The sequence below is a fragment of the Tachypleus tridentatus genome, chromosome 6, assembly GCF_004210375.1.
Source record: "Tachypleus tridentatus isolate NWPU-2018 chromosome 6, ASM421037v1, whole genome shotgun sequence".
Taxonomy (NCBI): Eukaryota; Metazoa; Arthropoda; class Merostomata; order Xiphosura; family Limulidae; genus Tachypleus; species Tachypleus tridentatus.
In genome coordinates this window covers 145724548-145743789 of record NC_134830.1, presented here as the reverse complement: position 1 = coordinate 145743789, position 19242 = coordinate 145724548, and the positions used below count along the sequence as shown (strand labels likewise).

Sequence of the window (19242 nt, the reverse complement as noted above, 5' to 3'; positions counted from 1 at the left end):
ATTCGTTTTACTTACGTCTAACTAGAGATGTGAGACATGTTTATATTGTTTTCGAATATACATAAAGCATACTAGGATATTTACAAAGACTGCTGTTGAGAAACAAGAAAGAGTAGCTGACAGTATGAATGCTGCTGCCAGAAGACAGGGAATCATTATTACTTGTCAGATTAGGAACAAGAGACCATGATTAATATTCCAGCAAGTTCCTGGAAAAGTAAATTGTAAATTTCGTTTTTTTATTTCTTTCATGTATTGCCAGTTTTATGCCGAATAGTGTGGGTTTCCAGTGTTTCCCGTCATTTTTGACAGACTTTTACGCTAGTAATAAAACAATAAACACAAAATTAAATTATAAATAATAAAATATAAAGTTGATATATCTGATATTTTATCTAACGGTATGTGTGTGAGTGTCGCACTGTGGTAAAAGTTTCGCTTGTTTAGGCCGATGTTCAAGTATGAACTACCATGTTGTGGTGAAAGTTGTTTTGAACACTTTACAAGGTATTGTTTAATCTATTGTTCTTCAATGAACTATTATAAATTATGGAAAATTAGTCGTCAACGAAATTCTTAAAGATGTTTTTGAACTTATAAATATTACGACAATTCATAATTTGATGCTTTGGGAGAAAATATGTAAAGAATATAGCAGAGAAACGATTTTAGAAAGATAAATGTATTTGATAAGTTTTATTAAGTTCATAAAATATTAACTGTATTCCATTTTGAGGATAATTAACAATCGCTGTTTTTCTTAATACTGGCTTTTTTTGGGATTATTGTTCTTATTTTAATTAACTAATTAACATAGTTCCTGGTATAATAGGTATGACTCTTGACTAGCAACTTTCAGGTCTGAGTTTGAAACGCCGTCATTGAATATGCTCGCCATTACAGCCATGGGGCATTATATTGTCATGGGTAACTCCACTATTATTTGGTAAAAGAGTATCCCAAGAAATGGTGGTGGGCGGTATTACTGACTCGCTGCCTTCCCTCTAGTGTGTCACCAATAAATTGGGGACGGCTATCACAGATAACTCTCGAGTATCTTTACACCGTATTCAAACCAAACAACAGTTTTCTAGATCATGTATAGCTGTGGTGGTATTCTGTTTCTTGTTATTCACTCTTCAACTGGTTATTCTTAGACTTGCCAGTTATACTTTCCCCATGGTTTTTCACATACTGCTCTGCCAGCTTGATCATGTTGTCCACTTCTTTTCGTGCTCTCTCTTTTAGGAACAGTGCACTTGAGGATGTGATCATAAACTGTTCACGTATTAGTAAATTTGCCAGGTGTTCAAAATTATTTTCACACTTGCCATATCAGTCCTTCTTGTGAAGTATCGTCAAAGGCGCGCTACAAATTGAAATACAGTCTCTCCAGTCTTAGGTTTGACTTCTCTGAATTTCTAAAAAAAACTTTTTCAGTAAGTTCATATCATTTCAGCAAGGCCAATTTTAACTTGTCTTCTTCTGTCATCATGCCTGCATACATGTATAGTCCTTTTCTTGTGAGAAGTGGGCTGAGACAGACTGCCAACCTCACGATTATCCCAGCTCTGCCCGAGGGCGAATCTTTCATTCTTGGGTCCTTTCAGTCTGGTTTTATCCTTTCTTCTCTGCCTACGGTTTTATCTCTCTCATGATTGCTGTTGTTGTTGTTTAATACTGTACTAGATCGCTATTTTTTAACCCATGTCGCTCTCCTCTTATGATCCATTTATCAAAATCAGCCAAATGGTTATATAGCGTGATTATAATATCTACATTGTTTTCGTCATCACTACAGCTGTCCGTATATAGGTCTACTTCCGCTGCCGTTCACGTGTTGTTTTAACGTCGTTTACGTCTGTGTAAGCCTTCCTGACTCGCCAAATGTCAGGTTTATAGGGGTACGGGTTCTTTACAGTAGGTGCCTGTGACTTGTTGGCAATAAGTTCCAACAATAAATAGACAGCATAAAATCCACTTGTTTCAAAACATTATATTCAAAACAGGTCAACCACAAGTACAAAAACTCGTTACATTATTGGTTATCACTGTTGTATCTAGAGCTTTGAATAACTATCTTCTTCTGGTTCAAATACTTTAGAAAACCCTTTGACTTGACAAATACTATTTTATTTCTGTTGTTACAATACCACTATAAAACTCATTTTATATATTGTTTGTTATTGCTAAACTATCAATCACGCAGTCAACTTCACTATCTTAACTTTTTCTAACGTGTTTTATCCATATGTATTTATAAAACGCGATAGAAAAAAAATATATTACAAAAGCATAGTACAAAAATTAAAATGCACACACAACGTACAGAATTACGCAACGAAACTTGTTACAACTATTGCTTTTAAAATAATCAACTTTTGAAACTTTTGTTGTAAAAACTAAATGATCATTAAATAAATTTCTAAATATCTTATACATCCAACACTATAAATCGCACACAAATGTCCAGTACGTAATAAATCAGTATATTATAGTTTAAAGACCTCAGAATTATATTAACATATTTTGAGCTCAACTCGGTTAAATTTCAGAAAATAGCTTTAAAAATTCTCTATACAATGTCCGTTTTGCCCTATGGCTTTCGAACTCAACGTTTTGACTAAAGAAAGCATGCTAAAGATATCATTAAATAGCAACAAACTGAACTTTCTTTTAGCAGAAAAATTTTGCACACAAAGTTTCTTTTACATTTCATTGAGCAAAAAAACAACAGGCTGCACGTGAAATCTACCTAAGACATCTTTATTACTGGCTCAGAGTAATAATAACAAATAAAATCAATTCACAAGTACGATAAAAAGTTAAGGAAAATATAAAATATATCCATCTCTTTTTAAGCTATAGCGTTAAAATCCTAGTTTTGATACCTATAGTTGGCACAAAACAAATGCCCATTGTGTAACTTTTTGCCTAACAATAAAACAAATAAAAATACTTCTCGGTTCCAAAAATAATAAGGCCTATGTGAGTCTTTTGGCAACATTCTATGGGTGAAATTTATTCATAATAGTACTAACCAAAATGAAATGAGATCTTATCAATTTTTTTTGTTCTCCAACTACAGAAGCTAGAACTGATATGAAAGCGAATTTTGTATTTCATAATTTATAATTTAAGACAAGCAGAAAATAAAACTGAATTCTATAGCAACGTTCTATAGAACATGTGCTAGACATTTTGATGTCACTGTGAATTTTCATATGCGATTTGTTAGTCTGTATGACTGTTTTCTTATAGCAAAGCCACATCAGGCTGTCTGCTGAGGCCACCGAGGGGGATCGAACCTCTAAGTTTAGCGTTGTAAATCCGTAGACCTACCGCTGTAGCATCGGGGGTACGCGATTTGTTAGAGATTTTGATGGAAGAAGGCGGTGTAGTTTGTATATATGTATATATTATAACCATAAATTTTAAGCCAAAACAAAATACATTAAAATTAAACAAAATACGCTGCATTTATTTTTTAAATCAGAGGTTGGGATTTGTTGTTTTTAACACAGTCCTTCCTCATGTTTTTGTTTACTTATTTAACTTCATTTAAATGTAATTATTTAATTTCACTAATATGTATATATATATGCACACATAATAGTGAAAGTATCAAACCTCGCTTGGGATATCAGGTTAATATATTCTAAGTCACCAGTCAATGTGTGTATTCTGAATCTATTACAGCATAGAAGAACAGACAAAACAAATCAATTTTGTATTTTCCGGAAACACACAAAACCGTAAAGAAAGTACAGCCAATTAAAATAATTTATTGTCATAGAACTTTATAATTGCGTTAAATATTTCAGATTTATATTTGACATCACAAATTTCTTTTGTATTTTATCAGAATCTGTTATAATATTTTATCGTTGCAGTACTTCAGGTTAGACAATATTTGTTTTTTCTCAAACAAATCACAAACAGATATACAGACAGACACAGCAATAATAACATTATAATTAATTAAAGAAGTTGTTGCTTATATTACAAAGAGAAATCAAAGAGGCAGAGACTCGTGTTTGCTCGCAATTTTTTTTAAAGATACAATGTAGCGAAAAATCACACAGAAAAGAAGTGGTTATTTATATAATAACTTCTAATATATAGAAAAAGCCAATAAGTTTTGGTACCAATGCGTTCCAACAATGGCTTTTATATCATGTTGTTTGTAATGAAGCACAAAGCTATACAAAGGGTTATTTGTGCTCTGCTCACCACGGGAATAAAAACACGGTTTTTAGCAGTATAAGTCCGCAGACATACCACTGTGCTAATGGGGGACTTATATCATATTATTTAGCGACAAAATGTTAACCTAATACTGTTGTTAAGAGTATGTGCCGAAGTTATAAAATGAAATGTTTGAACTACAATATTGAAAAAAAATATTTGCTATTTTTTAGAGTTACGGCAGCATACACGTACACAGACACGCAAATACATGTCTGTTTCTCTATGATTTCTGTTTGTAATATCAGGAACTACTTCTTTTCTATGTAGTTCTTCGTTAACTTGCCTCATTAAAAATATGTGCACGTACATGCGCGCATGCACTTGGATAAGTGATAATATCCAGGTGTACACCCTCAGGGTCCATTTAGTATGAATTATTAGGTATTTTCAACAAGATTGATACACACAACTTTCTCTCTTAACACAAATATATTTTAATATACTAACACCAGTACAATTTATAATAACGGTTTATCTACTAGTTATTACAAATAATGATTTATATAATCAGTTTTTCAAACTTACAAACAATACTGAGCCTTCTAATTTGGAACTGAATCTTTCATCGATGGTTCATGGAGGGTGAATTAATTCTGTGGTGATACACAGATACACTTCACTTAGTGGGAATACTAGCTAGCTTTATTACTTGTCTGGTCTCACGTAACTTTTCGTAGCTTAAACTATACAATCTCTATATATATATACTAACGTTCGAAGTTAATTCTGTGAAGTTGAACGGTTCGTAAGGTTCGAAATCTATAAATATTCCTGTCTCTGATATCTGTAGTTTTCTGATTAATAAGCATTTATCACAATTACAGCTTCCAAGGTTTTTTTAGTATACTGATTGTAGCAAACAAATAATATCTCTTCGCGCGTTACGTTGGTTACGTTTTATAAGCTTGAGAGGAAATTTCGTAACAATTTCAGCCAAGGCAACTATACTGGTATTTTAGATACATAAATCGTACACTGCTGATTCTTACGCTCCAGAATCCATAAATTTAGAGAAAATATGTGACTTTCGCAATACACATTTAAGAATATTTTGGTTTGGTTTGAATGTCGCGCAAAGCTACACGAAGACTATCTGTACTAACCATCCCTAATTTAGCAGTGTAAGACTAGAGGGAAGGCAGCTAGTCATCACCACTCACCGCCAACTCTTGGGCTACTCTTTTACCAACGAATAGTGGAATTGACCGTAACATTATAATGCCCCCACGGTTGAAAGGGCGAGCATGTTTGGTGTGACGGGGATTCCAACACGTGACTGTTGGTTACGAGTCGAGTGCTTAACTACCTGACTATGCCGGGCCTTTTAAGGGCCATGTATGTTACATGCATTTCTAAGTACAGTAAAACCTGTGTAAGGCGGAATCGCATGGGATCAAGTAAAATTTCTGGGTTTAGCAGGTTTTTCTGCTTATACACAGTGAACATGCATTTTGTTAATTATGTATAATTTTTGAGCGGAACGTTATACTCGCTTGACTCAAAGGAAGTGAGACGTTTATGAATAAAGTTATTATACTGTTTATACTATATTTATTAGAATAAGAACAAAAATAGACATTCAAAATATACATAAGTACACAAAATCTTAATCAAATTTATTTGAAGAAAGTGTCCAGTTTCAACTGTTTCGTTTTTTTAATGGGTTTTCTCATGCGATTAAAAAAGAACGCCAATTTTACGGCCTTTTCATGAAGTTTATTTTCCTCCTTTATTTTTGCATAGAATTTATTAGCTTTAATATAACTTAACACTTGCGATGAAGTAGGAATTTCAATTTCCTCGCATTGTTACCATCTTGCGATTCTATTATAGATTTTAAATCAAGATTACCAGTTTCTGTTAAAACATTCTTGCCAACGTTTATAAAACTTTCTGCATTCACAGAATCATCTGCATCAATCTTCTGAATCAGAGTTTGGATTTCACTAGAATCATCATAATAAACAACTTCTCCACTTTTTCTGCCATTATCAATAATACATTCACAGTTTCGAAAGCACTTTATTAAGCATTTATCTTTTTCGCATTTGATTGAATGACTTAAAAATGCAATTACATCTAACACGTCAATTTTCATGGTCATTTCAAATGCTCTCTTACAGTCGTCCATGTTTGCAATAATGTGCTAAAGCATCAATTTTCTGTATTTCAATTTTATACACTGTATAATTCAATTATCTACTAGCTGTAGAACTGATGTTGTACGTGAAGGTAGAAAGACTAAACGTACATTTGAAAGTTAAAATTTTGGGTGACAAGTTGCATTATCTGGGAAAAGTAGAATATTCCTATTTTCTTGTTCCTTTCTTTTGTTTAATTTATTCAAAAAATCCTGGAATATATAACACTTGTCATCCACGCTTTATTATTCTCTTTCCATTCCACAGGAAGTTGATTCTTCCTTAAATTTTTAAAACAGCGCGGATTTTCACTTTTATCTATTACGATGGTTTCTCTAGTTTTCCATCAGCAAATGCGACCAAAAGTGCAGTCAATCATTCTTTCGAATAGCGACCTCCGGAACACTTTTCTCCTTTAATCTGCAATGTTTTATTGGGAAGAGCTCTGAAAAACAAAGCTGTTTCTTCTGCATTTGCGATATCCTTTGGGTTGTAATGACGAATAATTTCTTTTAACTTTTCGTGCCATTTTCCCACATTTTCTCCTCACAGACCATTTTAATGGCATAAAACTTTTCCTTGAGATTTAATTTTTTTTCAATTTCTTCTCCATGGATCTGAAAAATAAAACATATTCAAAATAAAACTACCACTACTTCATTTTATTATTATTTTCTTTTTCCTACTTTTACCGGCAGCCTATTATTAAAATTAGAATTATAAATTTTAGGGGTAAGGAACTTAATTTCCTCATTTTTTTTAAATTTTACTAAATACCCTAATTTTTTATTGCAGTTCTACTAAATTCCCTATTTTATCAAAAAACCTTACTGAATACCTAATTTTTATTCCAACGCAATCCTTTCACGAAATAAAAATCATTTGACTATCCAATATAATTTATCCAAAGCTTTATCAAATACCTTTATCCAATTGAATATCAAGCACCCCAAACTTAACTCTAACTTTAATCCTAACCCTAATCCTAAATTCATTAAAATATTACATGTATAATAGCTTTTTTTTAAAAAATGAGGGTATTTAGTAACTTTTTAATGAGGGTATTAAATAAATTTCCCCTAAATTTTAAAATTAGGGAAGATAGGAATTTATTTTTTTCTTGAGAGTTATTTAAAGAGTAGATTTTTGCACTTAAAAGACAAATATATTTCTACAAATCATGAATCTAATTTAACTGCAAAAATAATGACGGCAGAAAAAAGAGAAGAATATACTTAACCAATACTTACTGTAACAAAATGTCCGAGAGTTTATTAATGTTTAAAGAAATTATTAATTATTCAAGAATTTATTAATATTTAAACAAATTATTAGTTAAACGAGAATTTATTAATATTTAAAGAAATTATTAATTAAACAAAAATTTATTAATATTTAAAGAAATTATTAATAAATAAGAAACATATTTACTCAAAAATATTTTTTTTCCGTTTTACTCAGGTTCTAATCCTACTTGTTGATAGATGAAGTAGGTGAAAGATAATTTTCCGTCCGCGTTACGCAGATTTCACCATACAGAGGGCCTTTTATAGGAGAAATCTTAAGATAATGCTGCAAAATTTTAATATTTCAGCTTGTACAGGTTTCGGCCCTGTGCAGTTTCCGGCTTAGACAGGTTTTACTGTATATATTAAACTGAAACAAACATAGATATTAAAGTAAATATATAATATTAAAGCTGTTAGAGGACACACAATTTCAGGTTTCTAGGTTCTATCCTCTTGGAACTATGGGAGTCATATTTCCTTTCAGTTTACTCGCATAAAAAAATGCATGCACGGACATGGATAAGTAATAACAGCAAGCGCAGACTCTCAGGATCCAAACTTTTAGGTTTCTAGCTCCTATGCTCTTGGGGTTAATGTGGTCACATATTCCTTGAGGGATGATAAAGGAAGGCTCGTATCTGATGGTTGTGAATTGGCTAGGTTATTAAATTCTGCTTTATTCTTCAGTTTTTACTAACGAAAACTTGAATAGTATTCCTCCTCTTGAGCAACTGATAGGTGAAAACAAAGTTGAACAAGGCAACTGCATAAATTCTGAGCTTGTTAAAATAAAATTGGGAAGTTTAAAGAATGATAAGACTCCTGGACCAGATAATATTTCCTCGAAAGTTTTAAAGGAGCTCAAGGATTGGATATGTTACCCATTTGCCACAACTTGTGTAAGCCTTTTAATAGTGGACAAGTATTAACAGATTGGAAATTAACTAATGTCACTCCTGTCTTCAAGGGAGGTAATACAAGTTGTCCCAGTAATTATACACCTGTTAGTCTTACATCAGTTGTGGAAAGAGTTTTAGAAAGTCTGATAAAAGATACTTTGCAAAATCATTTAACAAAGTTCAGAATTATATCGGATATGCAGCGTGGTTTTACTAGGGTAAACCTTGCCTTACTAAGGTAGATTTGGTCTATCTGGATTTTCAGAAAGCATTTGACAAGGTGCCACATAAATGGCTTCTAAATACACGTACCTCTGCAGGTGTGAGGAATAATTAATTGGATAGAAGAGTGGCTTGATGAAATAAAGCAGAGGGTTGTTATAAATGGAGTTCGGTTAAACTGGATTAATGTTACAAGTGGTGTACCTTAGGACTCAATCTTAAAACCATCGTGTAGCTTCGCGCGAAATTCTGAACGAACAATTTTAGTGCTATAAACACGAAGATGAATATCACAAATAAAAAATAAAATACCACTGCTACCAACACCACAGTCACAGGAAAAAAAAACACGCCATAGCAGTGAAGAACACAACAACATATGAAAAATCCTACGTCACAGAACATATGAAAAAGATGAACAAACACAAAAAATCAAAGATGATAATCCCATAACAATAATCGAAGACCCAAAACAAATAATACGAACAAATTAAGACAAAAAAGAAAACACATTAATGGATGCACTAACAAGTTTCGTCACAGAATTCATGACTGAGTACTTAAAACCAAATAACACAAACAACTGCACAGAATTACTGATAAAAATAATTAAAAAGATCCAAACATACCTCCGACAAATCATTACATCAATTTTGAACTTACTGTAAAACAAATAAATTAACGGTAGTACATGTCAATATCCAGGGTGCAACTGCTTCCGAGAAACACGAGATTGAAGGTATAACCAGATATTTTTGTAATTACCGAAACCTGTTTATATGTAAGTCATATATTTAAAATAAAGGTATACTGAACAATTAGAAAAGACCAAACAAATAAGAATGACCTCAACAGAGGCATGTTGATACTCTACAGATCGAACTTATTGTAAAGGTAGTTAAAAACACTTTTTCAAATTATTGTATTATTTTAGACGTTAGAACTGGAAATAACATAAATTACAGTAGCAGAAATATACTGCTCACCAAGTTCTCTTAAACTTCATGTATAATCATAACCCTAATGTAATAATGACAGGAGACCTAAACAGCAATCATTTTATCTTTAATTGTAAACAAGCTAATACAAATGGCAGAATTTTATATAATTACTTATTAGATACCAATATGGTCCTGTTAAATGATGGTACACCGACACATATCTTGTACTCACACGGTACCAGTGAATTACTGGACTTATGTCTGTGCTCGTACAATAGGAGTCGAAAACTTTCAAGTAGACCAAGATGTTGATAGTGACCATTTATCAGTCTGGTGTATCTTCAATCTCGCCCTTCACACAAATAGAGGAAAAGAAAAACTCAACTACGAAAAAAGCAAATTGGATTGAACACCAACAAGTTTTAGGTAAAATTCTACCAATAGAAACAATTACGCCGCGGACGAATCCGATTCAGATGCATATTGTCACACCTTCTCTGATTGCATACAATTTGCAGCAAGAAACCAAAAAAACAACCAAAACTAAATCAGTCAACAACAACGCAAACATGGCAACCACATAAAGATATAATAGAAATTATAAAATACAAAAGGAAACTACAAAGCCAATTCATACAAAGTAGAAATCCAGCACTAAAAATAGAAATAAACACTAAGAAATAAAATAAGAAAAAGTACGGTAACTGAAACAAGACAGATGGAACAATTTTTGTTCCCAACTTAACCACAAAAACGACTCAAAACTATTTTGGACACACTTAAAACGATTCACCAACACTAGAAACTCAAATCAAACAGTGATTACCCGCCACAAGAAACTCACAACAAAATATCATACACTAACCCTGAAAAGGCAGAAGTATTTAACACCTACAAAATAAGTTTAAAATACACCAGGAATTAGGCGTGAACACGTATTTTCACAATAAAGTCAACACCTTCATGCAACTGAAAACCATGTACACAACTAAATTCCCACTAAGTACGGAAAATATATCAACAAAGTTAGATGGAACATATAATCCAATTACATATCAGCTCACCAAAACTCACAGAAACGAAAGTGAAATTAGCCATAACAACTACAAAAAACACGGCACTGAGAGAAGATGACATACAGGCATACAAACCATTCTCCTTAAAAAAAGGCAATCAGAGATTATATGAATATTTTCCAGCGCTTTTCAGCGCAATCACTCGGTTCTGGATAAATCCCCGGTTCCTGGAAGCAAGCAATAGTCCTCATGTTCCATAAAGAAGGAAAGCCAGCAAATAAACCAAACAATTATCTCCCGATTAACATAACCAGCTGTATAGGAAAAATTCTCGAAATAATAATCAGTAATAGAATTTCAAATTATTTAGAAATAACTTCAAAATTACCAGAAATTCAAAATGGATTCAGAAAACTTAGACCACAGATCACCTGGTAAGATTTACAGAAACATTTCTAGATAATTTTGATAAACATGAATACACTGTCGCCTGCTTTCTCGATATTGAAAAAAACACTTTAATGGATTAGGATACGGCATGACAGAAATGGAGCTACCCCAGGAAATTATTTGCTGGCTGTCCAACTTTATGGCAAATAGAGTTGTAACGTAAATGTAAAGGGAGCCTAGCATCCCTTAAGGAGGGGTAGTTAGCCCTATTTTATTCATAATGTATGTGAATGACATGCTATTAAAACGTGGAAACTGTCTGGAAACGTGCTCCAACCCCATCCATAACAGCGACAAACGTACAACCTTTATTAAATAAATTGGAAGAATATTGCAAAAGATATCGAATAAATCTGCATAAAAATCAAGTAATATTATTAACAATACATAACAAACGTAAAAAAACATCCCACTAAACTGTACATGAACAGAACACTTCTACAGACCGCTACTTGGGCAAAATTCCTAGGTTCAACCTACGGTACTAAGCTAACATGGGTTAAACATACCAGAATTTGGAAACGCGCAAAATATGCAAGAAGTCTAACCTCTAAAAATCAAGGAACTTTATCAGACAATATAATTAAAATCTATAAAACATACATAAGACCTATCATAGAATATGCAAGCACGGCATGGTTAAATATAGCACCGAAACACGTGAACAAAATACAGATCATACAAAACTCAGTTATTACTTCAGCATACACAATTCCTCACAGCACCTCATCAAAATTCATACACAAATATTCAAACTATTTCCGATAGACTCTTGCATAATTCTATAAGTTACTTTTAGAAAAACTGGCAAAAATATGATTTATTATGTGAGTTTGATCGATACTACTTACGTGATATAAATAGACCTAAGTACTTCTCTCTCGTAAACATCTGTTTTAGAAATAAGAATGTAATAAGGCCACCGATTACTAGACTGTAAAACCCTTGTTAGTTTAACGCTGATATATTAGCACCTTAACAAAAATCTATCCCTCTGGCAATTATAATTACTATTGAGTAAAGAACTAATACATACATGGACATTCGCCCTAAAACGAGTGAGAGCAAGTACTATACACTCCGACCTGCATGTATATTCAACACCAACATCTTACAGCAAATAAATTGATAGCACTGACAGGAGGAAGAGGTCCAAGTGAGCCTGAACCTCCCTGGTAATTGAGACCAAAAACCCGATGAAGAGAAAAGCGAAGTGTTATAAACCTTCAGACTTAACTTTCAGTGACAAACTCATTCCCTTTCGGTTGGGGATATTGAAACACTCTGATGTCAGATATCATTGAACAGTCGGTCAAAGAAACATACTTTTAATAACAACGCTTAATTTGGCTTAACACATAATTATCATATATTCTTTAAATGATTGGTCTCATCCATTCTATAAGTGTATTTCAGTTTTAATGAGGTCCAAGCAATCATGTTAGACATTGCTCTATCAGTAGCGAGTCGCCAAGTGACAGCTTACTGTAACTACCTAATGTGGTGCTGCATAAGAGGATATCTATAAAACATATACAAAATGTTAGGTATTTATTGGTGATTCTCTAATTAAAGCCCAAAGTATGGGTTTTTTATTCACGTTTTGTCTACATACATACAACATATTGGAAAATATTGATGATTTTGGTGAATATACAACTAATACTCTGTATGACGTTATGAAAATGATTCATTTGCGAATTGTTTGTAATTACACATAAAGCTACACAATGGGCTATTTGCGCTCTGCCTACCATGGGTATCGAAACTTGGATTCTAGCATTGTAAATCATAACGCTGTGCCACTGTGGTCCATTGTGAAAGTTACTAACAGATGTACCCATGCGTTGCACGACGAGAGGTTTATAATTTTTTTTTCTTTTCGAATTATGCTAGTGACAGTCATGAGTGCCCACATATATATTTTCAGTGTGGGGGGGGGACGATATAATTAAATTAATGGTACGATGGTTCCGCCTTCAATATTTTGCCATTACAAATAAAAGAATAGGCAAGCTTTCATAGTCAAATTTGATGGGTTTAATATTTGTAAGGTTAGTTTATACCATACTGAAGACTTGCAGTTATTATACTTTGTAATAATAAAATTTGGTTTGTTCATTTAGGTTCTTAACCCTGTAGGATAATTTCACTTCATATATAACAACTACTAGTACGAATGCAGTAATTTAAGGTTACGTAAAGCGCAATATTTCGATGGCATTTATTGTGTACTAGTAAAAATGCCCGGCTTTGGTCCGGTTGTTAGGTTATTATATTCTAGATAACTGTTTTTATGTTCCTGGGAAATAAAAACCTTATAAAATAATTTTTTGTTGTTTCTCTATGCTAAAATAGGTTCAGAAGACACACACATTGACATAGTCATCTGGAATACATCAACCCAATCTCCTGAGCGAAGCTGTTTCATGTCTTTGAAGTGTTTCGTTATCTTCTTGATGACAGTGAAATAACTCCTTTTGTCGTGCAAGCTTTTTTTATTTGAATTGCACACGGTCTTTTTAAGTTAATAGCTTCATATTTCTTCCTTGTTTGGACCTTTCTGCCAAGTTTCTGAGGTCGGTAAGATTATTGTCTCTATAATCTATAGTGTGGTAAAATTAAATTTGTAAAGGGAATGAACATAACGTACCCCAGAGGCATGTCTGATCACAACAGAGCACGAGAAACCTGTTTTTGGTATCTGTGGTGGGCAAAGCACGCATAGCCTATTGTGTAGATTTGTGCTTAGCTTCAAACAATCGTTACAGAATAGAAAGATGTAAGCCTAACCTAGTTAAAATAACTGTTTTATAATGCAATACCTTATGTGTATATAAAACGTTTTGTAGTGTCAAGGTTTAAGATAAATATAATTTCTCTGGAACAAAAATTCTTCTTCGAAAATTTGTTTACTTTACCTCATTATGGTGGTAAAATCACTGCATAGTTTGATTAATTAAATACTTGTATAACTTGAACAAATATGGATTAGTCGAGATGGATTACGTCGCATAATCTTTAGGGCAGGGAGTTGTTAAATCACTAGTAAAAGTTAGTTACACAGTAGTAGCACAGTGTGTACAAAATTGGCATTAAAGCCTGGGTTGTCAAGAGCATCTGTATTTGATATTACATAAAGTGCTTTTGTTTCCTAGTGTATAATTTCTTGATCAAGAAACTAGATGTGTTAAAAAATTATTGTTAAGTAGGAGGCAGTCTTGATTTTTATAATTCATATAATAATCCTAAAGAAATTATTAATGTGTAAAGTAAGCACTCGATGTTAGGACGTACAGTGTGTTAGTATGGCATACAAAAGTGTAAACACATGCATATCACTTTTTTAGTTCTTGGATCTCTACATTTTTTTATAACTAATTTCATCATCATAATTTTGTGTGTATGTTTGTTTGTTTTTAAATTATCAACCTAACCTTCTCGGATTCACTGTTCAAGGTTTTACTTTTTCCCAAGAAAAATTAGTTATTTCTTTAAAGTAACATAAACCGAACTTTAACCGAGTCTAGATTTGAGTCGAGTATTATCAAAATGTTTGTTTTTATTGTGTTATAACTATACACTTATTGATCGTTAAGTAGTGATAATGTCCTCACAGCTTTTTCGTGACATCAGTAATAGTTTGTGTGATAGGCCCGAATTACATTTATTTGCTGTTTATCCCCGTAGTATCAATTTATATTTGTATGATGATTGGTTTTTATATTTCGTAGAAGGATTGTCTATTCAGCTATGCTTATTTCCAATGATTGGTTAATTGTTTTGATAATAAAGTTAGAAAAAAAACGACCTCTGCACTCCACATAGTTATAAGAGAATTTTGACTTTAACCAACATGAAACTATTCGATATCACAATATCGGTTAAGTTATAAAACTGCCTGTGATGTTCTATTTCTCGAGTCTACTTCAGTATTGTTCTAATATTATAGTGTAGTTAGGATACTAACTATATAGTTATACTAATATATAGTACTTAAATAACATATAAAAATAAAATATTACAAAATATTTTACAGTTATTACAAAAACGAATAAAGGGTAAATAGAAACTGCCCTTCATCAGGTTCCCAGTGAGAATGAAACTGTTGCATTCGTGTTCACAAAATATTTAGTTTCACTAGATCACCTGATTTGGTCACTGATTTAAAGGCTGATGTAGTCCGGGAGGAATTTTGATCTTTTGTGTCTGTTGGTTCTGTGTCTTTGACAAATGGCACTGCCAATCTCATACCGACATGTTTTCTACGTGATACGGGGGTGACTTAGTCATTGTTGTTAGAAAGTATATTGCATTTGAATTGAAGTTCGGGCACTAACAGTGTGCTATTGCTGAGGTTATTAAGGATGGCTTTGTTAATGTACCTCTTCATAACATTTATTTAGAATCAGACCTAATTTTGGAACCAGTCCATTCTACAAAGTTTCATCAATATTTCGAGTAATTATACCATTAGTAATACTACCTCCTTGTCTAAATTATTCTGTAAAACTATATCAGAGTGGTAAAGGCCTGAAACAATTTCCAACTGGTAAAAGTTTCGATCAAGTTCGTATGTATATATATTAAAAAAAATCCCTTACCTTCTTATATTAATGCAGAGAAAATAAGATTGTCCCAACAGGACTAAAAATAATGGTCCTGTTTTACACCAAGCAAGGCTGACTATTGAAGGAGAGAGCAAGTTATTCTCTAATAAGGGAAAGGATTGGCTTTCACTGTCAGAATTAGAAAGTTCTAGAGAAATCAAATCATGAGTCATTCCCCAGCTTCCAAATAACATCAGATGCTGATCACGTAGTCTACAACATACGATCATATACACAGGAAGATATAGAACTGAAGAAACTAATAAGCCAAGCACACCAACCAATATTGGCAGTGATAAAAATATGTAACAGAGAACTGACATTGTATAAGGAGGCAGTGACCTATACAGTGGAATTATAACCTGTATCTCAGGACGGCTGGTATGGGTATTAACCTTTTCACTAATAAAGCAGAGAACAAAGTTTCGACCTTCTTAGGTCATTTTCAAGTTAACCTAAGAAGGTCGAAACGTTGTTCTCTGCTTTATTAATAAAAGTGTTAATACCTATACCAGCCGTTTTGAGATACATTTCTACTTCAAGTTGGTTTCTCATCATGAGGAATTATAACCTCTTTGGACTTGTATTCAATATTTCTGTAGACAGAACCAAAACCTTATTTACTCTACCATGAGCAACAGCACACTGCTTTACAGACTGATCAACTATTGCAATAAAATCTCTTTATTTCACAACACTGTTAAGGCTATTCCCATCCAAATTATATTTATGTATTATTATGCATTTATTGTAATTAAAACCCATTTGACATATACTTGCTCAACTCACTAAATGATCTCAATAATTGGGTAAACCTGCAGCATCCTCTTCACAACTAATAACACCCAATACTTTAATATCAGCTGCAAAATTAAGTATTTTATTGACCAATTTTTCATCTATGTCATTAATGTAAATCAAAAAGAGCAAAGATCCTAAGACTAAGTTCTGAAGTCCCCCACCTTGTGTTATTAATCCAGTTTGACTGAACTCTATTTCTAACAACCCTCTGCTTTCTTCTATCCAATTTTTAACTTATCTCCCATATCTATAGAGATAACTTTTGACAAACCTTTTATATCGCATCTTATTAATTACTTTCTGAATATCCGGATACACAAATTTACATCCTTACCCTGATCTACTGAAGCAGTAACCTTTTAAAAAAATGTCAAAAGAATTGTAAGGCAAGATTTTTCCTTAATGAAATCGTGTTGACTATCCAATAAAACTCTGTTAAATGGTTTTACAAAACATCTTTAATGAGACTTTTCATGAACTTCCCACAACTGACGTAAGACTAATTTACTGAGACTATTTTCATCACTTCCCTTAAAAAGAGAAATATCATCAGGTAATTTCCAATCCTCTGGTACTTGCCCACTACTCAGGGACTGACAACAAATAGTAGCTCACCTACTTAATCTGAAACCTTCATCAAAACTTTTGAGGGAATATTATCTAGCCAAGGCGTTATTTGATAGTTAAGCGCGTAAAAAGGGACATAGTTTGTGTTATAACGGTTTTACAGTTTGACCAGTTAGAATTTGGTTATGGATGTAACAAGACACCAAGAGAACAGAATCCATGTTACGGTTTAAGGTTAATTTATAAACCAAACATTTCACAAGGTGTAAGCCCATGGCTGAAAACAAAACCTTATAACAGTCTCGCTTCAAGTTTTTAACTTATTCTTAAACACGTTTAAGAAATATCAAATAGTTTAAAACTAATGGTAATAACTTTAAATTAAGGGTCTAGCGAGCGTTTGTCAAGAGTTTGAATAGACATAGCCTTTCTGGCCATGCCAAAATATTTTGTTTCTGTCAGTGTAACAATTAATATATATAGAACATTTCAAAATGTTTAAAGGTAAAGCATAACATTCTGAAAATGAAAAATAAGTTACGAAACATAATATACCACAGGAAAAATAAATTTTATGTTTAAAATTCACTGCGTCATTTGATGTCGGATCTTATTCGTGGTTCACATTAAGCTAATGATATTGTATATTGTATTTATGCTCATTACGTAGTCAACAACATATACTTGGTTAGGTAGCTCATTCTTTAACTTAAATCATTACATCTTTATACTTGTGTGTGTGAAAGGAGACCATTCACTTTGTGATTGAATTGTAACGTCCTTCTACGTTAATATCTATTTTCGTGCACTTCTAAACTGTATAATGACTTTCACAAGCATTTATTGTAATAAAAAGTATAGAACAAAATTTATAATACTATGTGATAACAATTAAAAATATATTAAAACTAAAAGGAAAAAAAAACAACAGAAAAACAAACGAAAAGGAAACAAATGTAGCGTGGGATGCACTTCCAGGTTTATCAGGTATAGTTCTTGTGTTTCTTTTCCAACATTGTAGAAAACATTCGTGCCCTGACGAGCTATAAACGTATACATTTGATTCACATCACTATTTAAGTTGGCATGTATCTTCTTATGTTTTAGGTTATAAATATTTTCTCGTTTTTTTTTCTTTTTTCCTCTTATTATTTTGCATATATTCGTCTACTATTGTTTTATTATTTGCTGTTATATAGTTACATAATAACTTTCTTTATTTGAGTCTAAAGGTTTTTCTGTCACGGTCTCCCGACCTTCTTTTTCCATGGATAATTCTTTCTCATACATGGTTTCGTAAACTTCTCTATATTGTTTTAATATATGATATTACATAGTTAGTTAGTTAGTTATCACCATTAGATTCCATCAAGGAACATAGGGCTGCAATCGCTTGCGGATTCTTCAACAGGTATTTAAGTGAGTAGGTTGTTAGCCCACTGCACCAAGCCGTCCCTAATTTAGTAGTGTAAGACTAGAGGGAAGGCAGCTAGTCATCACCACCCACCGCTAACTCTTGAGCTACTCTTTTACCAACGAATAGTGGGATGGACCGTCACATTATAACGCCCCCACGGCTGAAAGTGCGAGCATGTTTGGCGCGAGGAGGATGCGAGCCCGCGACCCTCAGATTACGAGTCGCACGCCTTAACACGTTCGGCCATGCCGGGTCCTAAATTAAGCACCAAGCTACTCAAGGGACGATCTGGGATCTTTCCCTCCCCCCTACTCGTATTGAAAGACCGTTTGTAGCGTTGGAAGTCCGCAGACATACCGCTGAGCCACTGGGGTGATGATAGAGAAAAGAAAACGTTTAACTGAAGCCTGTTTTAAGATATTTTTTTTTGTACAGTTCACTGGGCAACCTTACACTAGTACTGATTTATTTTTCACACTAATTTGTATTGGAGTTACACATTAGTCTCCGGCTTTTAATTTCAAAGATAAATCTGAAAATAATTCTTCTTTTGAAACATTTGCTTAATAGTCATTTAAATATCAGAAACTATTAACCACTTACAGGGAAGAGGGGTAGATAAGTGTCCCACCTAAGTC

The 19242-nt window shown here is 33.0% G+C and overlaps 1 protein-coding gene across 1 annotated transcript in view; it reads right to left on the bottom strand.

Annotated features, from left to right (window-relative positions):
* Positions 1-5103: 5103 nt before the first annotated feature.
* The window catches only part of LOC143253961 (vacuolar protein sorting-associated protein 54-like), a 53205-nt gene continuing 39066 nt past the window's right edge, over positions 5104-19242 (bottom strand). Inside the window, exon 9 of the mRNA XM_076508633.1 lies at positions 5104-7009. Within this exon, the coding sequence (XP_076364748.1) occupies positions 6979-7009 (31 nt within the window). The 3' untranslated portion in view covers positions 5104-6978. The remainder of the gene's footprint in view (positions 7010-19242) is intronic.